The sequence below is a fragment of the Bos indicus genome, chromosome 5, assembly GCF_029378745.1.
Source record: "Bos indicus isolate NIAB-ARS_2022 breed Sahiwal x Tharparkar chromosome 5, NIAB-ARS_B.indTharparkar_mat_pri_1.0, whole genome shotgun sequence".
Classification (NCBI taxonomy): domain Eukaryota; kingdom Metazoa; phylum Chordata; class Mammalia; order Artiodactyla; family Bovidae; genus Bos; species Bos indicus.
In genome coordinates, this window is record NC_091764.1 from 59,052,139 (window position 1) to 59,059,835 (window position 7,697).

At 37.8% G+C, this 7,697-nt stretch overlaps 1 protein-coding gene across 1 annotated transcript; it reads right to left on the bottom strand.

The window, feature by feature from the left end:
• Positions 1 to 5,932: 5,932 nt before the first annotated feature.
• LOC109558762 (olfactory receptor 6C1) lies at positions 5,933 to 6,874 on the bottom strand. Its single transcript, XM_019960090.2, has one exon. The coding sequence runs from the start codon at positions 6,872 to 6,874 to the stop codon at positions 5,933 to 5,935; it is 942 nt and encodes a 313-aa protein (XP_019815649.2).
• Positions 6,875 to 7,697: the final 823 nt, after the last annotated feature.

The following is a 7,697-nucleotide window of genomic DNA, read 5'->3' on the forward strand; positions in this document are numbered from 1 at the left end:
TGTACATAAAGGAGCTCAATGTTAAGCTAATTACTGAAAACAAAGAGAGGTTATGGGAAAACTGGGCATCTACATGCAAAAGAAGGAAATTCTTTTTTTTTTTTTTAAGTATAAAATTCTACCCTTACTTTACACTGTACACAAAGTCAACTCAAAACAGATTAAAGATTAAATGTAAGACACAAAGTTTTAAAACTCTTTAGAAAAAATCATAGCGGAAAAGCTGCATGATATTGGACTAGGCAATGATTTAATGGATATGACCCCAGGAGCATAGGCAACCAAGGTAGATAGAACAGTGGGATTACATCAAAATAAAAGGCACTTTCACCACCAAAGAAAGAGTCGACAAACAGCAGAGTGAGGCGACAACCTATAGAATAGAAGAGAATATTACAAACACTGTATCCAACAAGCGATTAATGCCTAAAATGTGTACAAAAGTCTTACAATTCAGTAGAACAAAACCAGGACAAACTCCCAAAACTTAATAACTTAATTAATAAAAGGACTGAAGACTCAAGTATGCATTTTCCCAAAGAAGACATACAAGTATAAGGATATAAATGGCCAACAGATATATGCTAGATGGTTAATGCCACTGATGTTCAGAGAAAGGAAGATGAAGAGGACAATGTTAAATCACCTCACACCTGTCAGGATGGCTGTTATCAAGATGATAAAAGACAAGTGTTGATGACGGTGTGGAGAATTTAGAATCCTGATACATTGTCGGTGGGAATGCACATTCTGCAGCCACTATGAGAAACAATACAGATTTCCTTCAAAAATTAAAAATAGAACTACCATGTTGTCTAGCAATCCCATTTCCAGATATGTATCTAAAATAATTGAAATCATGGTATCTAAGTGATAGCATTGTCATGTTCCCTGAAGCAGTATTCACAATTGTTAAGATATGGAAACCACCTAAATGTTTAGGGAAGGATGAATGGATACAGAAAATACGGTAAGTACATTTAATGGAATCAGTTCAGTTCAGTCACTCAGTCGTGTCTGACTCTTTGCAGCCCCATGAATAGCAGCACGGCAGGCCTCCCTGTCCATCACCAACTCCTGGAGTTCACTCAGACTCACGTCCATCGAGTCAGTGATGCCATCCAGCCATCTCATCCTCTGTCATCGCCTTCTCCTCCTGTCCCCAATCCCTCCCAGCATCAGAGTCTTTTCCAATGAGTCAACTCTTCACATGAGGTGGCCAAAGTACTGGAGTTTCAGCTTCAGCATCATTCCTTCCAAAGAAATCCCAGGGCTGATCTCCTTTAGAATGGACTGGGTGGATCTCCTTGCAGGCCACGGGACTCTCAGGAGTCTTCTCCAACACAAGAATTCAAAAGCATCAGTTCTTCAGCGCTCAGCTTTCTTCACAGTCCAACTCTCAAATCCATACATGACCACTGGAAAAACCATAGCCTTGCCTAGATGAACCTTTGTTGGCAAAGTAATGTCTCTGCTTTTGAATATGCTATCTAGGTTGGTCATAACTTTCCTCCCAAGGAGTAAGCGTCTTTTAATTTCATGACTGCAGTCACCATCTGCAGTGATCTTGGAGCCCAAAAAAATAAAGTCTGACACTGTTTCCCCATATATTTGCAATGAAGTGATGGGACCAGATGCCATGATCTTTGTTTTCTGAATGTTGAGCTTTAAGCCAACTTTTTCACTCTCCACTTTCACTTTCATCAAGAGGCTTTTGAGTTCCTCTTCACTTTCTGCCATAAGGGTGGTGTCATCTGCATATCTGAGGTGACTGATATTTCTCCCGGCAATATTGATTCCAGCTCGTGTTTCTTCCAGTCCAGCGTTTCTAATGATGTACTCTGCATGTAAGTTAAATAAGCAGGGTGACAATATACAGCCTTGATGTACTCCTTTTCCTATTTGGAACCAGTCTGTTGTTCCATGTCCAGTTCTAACTGTTGCTTCCTGACCTGCATACAGATTTCTCAAGAGGTAGGTCAGGTGGTCTGGTATGCCCATCTCTTGAAGAATTTCCCACAGTTTATTGTGATCCACAGAGTCAAAGGCTTTGGCATAGTCAAGAAAGCAGAAATAGATGTTTTTCTGGAACTCTCTTGCTTTTTCCATTATCCAGCGGATGTTGGCAATTTGATCTCTGGTTCCTCTGCCTTTTGTAAAACCAGCTTGAGCATCAGGAAGTTCACGGTTTACATATTGCTGAAGCCTGGCTTGGAGAGTTTTGAGCATTGTTTTACTAGCATGTGAGATGAGTGCAATCGTGCGGTAGTTTGAGCCTTCTTTGGCATTGCCTTTCTTTGGGATTGGAATGAAAACTGACCTTTTCCAGTCCTGTGGCCACTGCTAAGTTTTCCAAATTTGCTGGCATAATGAGTGCAGCACTTTCACAGCATCATTTTTCAGGATTTGAAAGAGCTCAACTGGAATTCCATCACCTCCACTAGCTTTGTTCATAGTGATGCTTTCTAAGGACCACTTGACTTCACATTCCAGGATGTCTGGCTCTAGATGAATGATCACACCATAGTGATTATCTTGGTCGTGAAGATCTTTTTTGTACAGTTGTTCTGTGTATTCTTGCCGTCTCTTCTTAATATCTTCTGCTTCTGTTAGGTCCATACCATTTTTGTCCTTTATCAAGCCCATCTTTGCATGAAATGTTCCCTTGGTATTTCTAGTTTTCTTGAAGAGATCCCTAGTCTTTCCCATTCTGTTGTTTTCCTCTATTTCTTTGCATTGATCGCTGAGGAGGACTTTCTTATCTCTTCTTGCTATTTTATGGAACTCTGCATTCAGATGCTTATATCTCTCCTTTTCTCCTTTGCTTTTCACTTCTCTTCTTTTCACAGCTATTTGTAAGGCCTCCCCAGAAGGAACAATATCTCAGTCTATAGAACAGGATAGATGAAGCGTGAGGGCCTTATGCTAAATATAATAAGCCAGTCATAAAATGTTAAAAACTACACAAATTCACTTAGATGATAAACCTAAAATTCTCAAACTCATAGATTTAGATAGTGGAATGGTTTTGCCAGGGGTTAGAGGGAGAGGGAAATGTGTATATTGCTAATCAATTGATGTAAAGTTTGTTATAGTTAACAACACTGTATTGTGTCTTTAAATTTTTAAGTGGATAAATCTCATATGACTTCTTATTACCTCAAAAATATAATCTGTATATATCTGTAGTGGTTAGATATGCAGGATAATATTAATAATCATTATTACAATTTATTGATGGCTACTTATGTTATATGCTTTACAAATTCATTTTATTTTCTATAGTAAGTTATATATACCTGGCTTACCTGAACTTACACCTGACTTACTGATGGGGAAATATATGCTTAGAGGTTATAGAAACCTTAAGTTTGTCAGATATTCACCTTATTTAATATACAAATTGTATTTGAGATAGGATAGAAAGAAATGGAGAACCCACTCTTAAATTCCCTTTAACATTTGAATCCCCTTCTATTTTCCATCATGTCCATCTTCACCCATCCCTTTTTAAAAAAAAGAAAACCTGTGGTATATCTCTCAAGTGTGTGTATCTCTTAATGATAATTAAGAATGTTGCACCACTAAATAGGTTTGTATTTTCTAATACTAAAATGTGTTTTATATAAATGAGGGTTTTTTTTTTTTTGGTATCTGTAATCACTTCACCTACACACATACACCTACCTTTCCAAATACTTTAGGCACCTATTAAGGCCTTAATAAGTGGAAGAGTATTTTAGCACATGAAATCCTAATTTTCTATAAAAAGGGGAGATTTTGCTATGTTATCAAGATTTTAGCTTCTACAAAACTTAACTGATTTTGTTATAAAAATAGTTTAAGGTATAAATAAACAAATAAATATTTTAGGGATTAAATAATTTAGATAAATACCCTGTTTCAAACTGGTCCTGAACTTGGGAAGGAGCTGTGTATATATTTCAGCTAAATCAGACAATGGAGCTTGCTTTTTGTGGAATTGGAGAAATTGAACTTAATTTTACATATCTAAAATGGTTATTTCTTCATCATATTCTACTACATATGTATGTGTCTTCTGATGTCTATTGAGTTACTATGGGATTTGGAAATACTCCAGTACTCTTGCCTGGAAAATCCCATTGATGGAGGACCCAGGAAGGCTGCAGTCCATGGGGTTGCTGAGCGTCGCACAGGACTGAGCGACTTCACTTTCACTTTTCACTTTCATGCATTGGAGAAGGAAATGGCAACCCACTCCAGTGTTCTTGCCTGGAGAATCCCAGGGATGGGGGAGCCTGCTGGGCTGCTGTCTATGGGGTCGCACAGAGTCAGACACGACTGAAGTGACTTAGCAGCAGCAGTGATCCTTCTAGCACTATATTTACAAAAGTACATATTGTTAAAAGTCTATGTTTTTAATTAATGAAGAAATTATTCAGTTCAGTTCAGTTCAATTGCTCAGTTGTGTCCGACTCTTCGCGACCCCATGAACCACAGCACATGAGGCATCTCTGTCCATCACCAACTCCCAGATATTACTCAATCTCATGTGCATTGAGTCGGTGATGCATCCAACCATCTCATCCTCTGTCATCCCCTTCTCCTCTAGCCTGATTTCCTTTAGGGTGGATCGGCTGGATCTCCTTGTAATCCAAGGGACTCTCAAGAGTCTTCTCCAACACCACAGTTCAAAAGCATCAATTCTTTGGGGCTTAGCTTTCTTTTTGGTCCAACTCTCACATCCATACATGACTGCAGGAAAAACCATAACTTTGACTAGATGGACCTTTGTTGGCACAGTAATGTCTCTGCTTTTTAATATGCCATCTAGTTTGGTCATAACTTTTCTTCTAAGGAGTAAGAGTCTTTTAATTTCATGGTTGCAGTCACTATCTGCAGTGATTTTGGAGCCCCCTAAAATAAAGTCAGGCACCGTTTCCACTGTTTCTCCATCTATTTGCCATGAAGTGATGGGACTGGATGCCATGATCTTTGTTTTCTGAATGTTGAGATTTAAGCCAGCTTTTTCACTCTCCTCTTCACTTTCATCAAGAGGATCTTTAGTACTTCTTCACTTTCTGCTATAAGGGTGGTGAAGAAATTATTAGGACATACCTTGTAAAGTGTGCCATAAATAATCTTTCTGATTTTAAGGGCAAATATTCACATTTTTCAATAAACTATACAGCATTTAAAATCATTTCCCCCAGATAAATAGTGAAGGGATTTCCCTGAGTCTCAAGTGGCTAAGAGTCCATCTGCCAACCAAGAGACACAAGTACAATCCCTGGGACAGGAAGATCCCATATACCATGAAGCAGCTAGGTCCCTCTGTCACAACTAATGAGCCAGTAGTCTAGTGCCTACCAGCTACAACTACTGATGCCATGCACCACACAATTATGGAAGTCTGTATGTCCAGAGCCCTTGCTCCACAACAAGTGAAGCCACTGAAATAAGAAACCCATGCACTGCAACAAAGAGTAGCTCCATCTTGCCTCAATGAGAGAAAGCCCACGAGTAGCAATGAAGATTCAGTGCAGTCAAAAAATAAATAATAAGCAGATAAATTCTTTAAAAACTATAAAATGGTAAAAAGAGTTTCTGTCAAATATACTATAAATGAAACTCATATTATATTTCCTGTGTTGAGTCAACTAAATATCACATCCAAACTCAAAATAGGAATTTATATTAAACAATTTTTAATTTAAGAAGTTGCAACTAACAAAATGTTCAGAAAAATGGGAGTCAGAAAGACATAATAAGAAAAGTTGTTTAAATTGAATGAGAAATATATAAACAAATATGATTTTAAACTTCTAGGAATAAAAAGAATAAACAAGGTTGACAGGGAAGCCACTGTGATTTGAATAAGTTATTAAAATTCTTGATTATATGTTTTTTAAAGTTGCCCTGCCAAATGTCTCTAATTTATTATAGCACATCATTTCATTTGCTTCTGAAAAATAGTCTTTCTTGCCATGTCCTTGAAGGCTTGTTTGACTTGCTGATTCCGTAGGCTGTAAATGAAGGGGTTCAGCATGGGGGCTACTGAGGTGTTTAGCACAGCTACTCCCTTACTCAAAGACACCCTATCCTGTGCTGAGGGTTTAATGTACATAAAAATGCAGCTGCCATAAGAGATGGAGATGACGATCATGTGGGAAGAACATGTGGAAAAGGCCTTTGTCCTCTGACTAGTAGAAGGAATTCTTAAAATTGTTCTGATGATGTATGTATAGGACAGAATTATTAATGCCAAAGTGAACATTAGAGTAAACACAGCACAGGAAAACCCCATCATTTCAAGAAAGTTTGTGTCTGAACAAGACAGTTGAAGCAAAGGAAAATAATCACAGGTAAAATGGTCAATAATATTAGACCTACAGTAATCAAGGTTTAAGAGCAACATGAGTGCAGGGAATATGATTAAGAATGAAACTAGCCAGGAAGAGAAGACAAGCAGTGTGCAGACTCTGTGATTCATGATGGTCATGTAACGCAGGGGTTTGCAGATGGCAATGTAACGGTCATAGGACATGGCAGACAGAAGGTAAAACTCAGTGACTCCCAAGAGAATGAAAAAAAATAACTGAGCAATGCAATCATTAAAAGAAATGGTTTTATCTCCTGTAATAATGGTGGCCAGGAACTTGGGTATACTGACAGTTGTGAATGATACTTCTAAGATGGAGAAATTTCTGAGGAAGAAATACATGGGAGTTTGGAGGTGGGCATCCAGCAGGGTCAGGGTGATAATGGTCAGGTTCCCAGTGATGCTGAGCATGTAGGTGATGAGCAGAAAGACAAAGATCACAACCTGAAGTTGTGGGTTATCTGACAGTCCCAGGAGGATAAACTCTATTGTTTCTGTATGGTTTCTCATTCTTCAGTTGCTTGTTTGTGTTTCTCCTTCCAGGAGACCTACAAGAGAAAGCAAAAGGAATATACTTGAATAGAGGATTACCAAATATCCTAGTGTAGACCTAGAATTTGATGAAATTAGTATGTCATTTCACCTTCAGGGGAAATTTAAAGCAAATTGATAATGACATTGATCCTTAAGTTTCCTCAGTTTAATAAGTAAAACACTCTTTGATTAAGGGAAGTTTAAAACTGTAAATATCACAAAGCTTATAGAGCAAGAATTTGTTCCTACACTTTTCTGACACCAAATACTACCTGTGAACTTTCAGAAACATACCCACCAGGTTTCATGAGAATAATCTTTGTGCTAATATTCCAATGCCTACAGTTTTGCTCCTGGGTAACTTAAATTATAATTATATTGAGAATCTTTAAAATGGAAAAGATATTGCAATTTTTAAATAAAAAGAAGACTATTTTGTCCTTGGCTTCTCTGGTGGCTCAGAGGTAAAGTATCTGCCTGTGATGCAGGAGAAGCAGGTTTAATCCCTGGGTTGGAAAGATCCCTGGAAAAGGAAATGACAACCCACTCCAGGATTCTTGCCTGGGAATGGACAGAGGAGCCTGGAATGCTCAGTCCACAGGGTTGCAAAGGAGTTGAACACAACTTAGTGACTAAACAACAACAAAACAGCAAATCAGGTTTTGTTAACACTCAGTTTTTTCCTTTTTTTAAAATTTTTATATGTGAACCATTTTTAAAATCTTTGTTTTAAAAGATTTTAAAATCTTGGAATTTGTTAGAATATTCTTTTTCTGTTGAGGTTTTTTTTTTGAGGTGA

What these genes read in the sequence shown, in the direction of transcription:
- LOC109558762 (XM_019960090.2), bottom strand. Translation starts at nt 6,874, where the DNA reads ATGAGAAACCATACAGAAACAATAGAGTTTATCCTCCTGGGACTGTCA.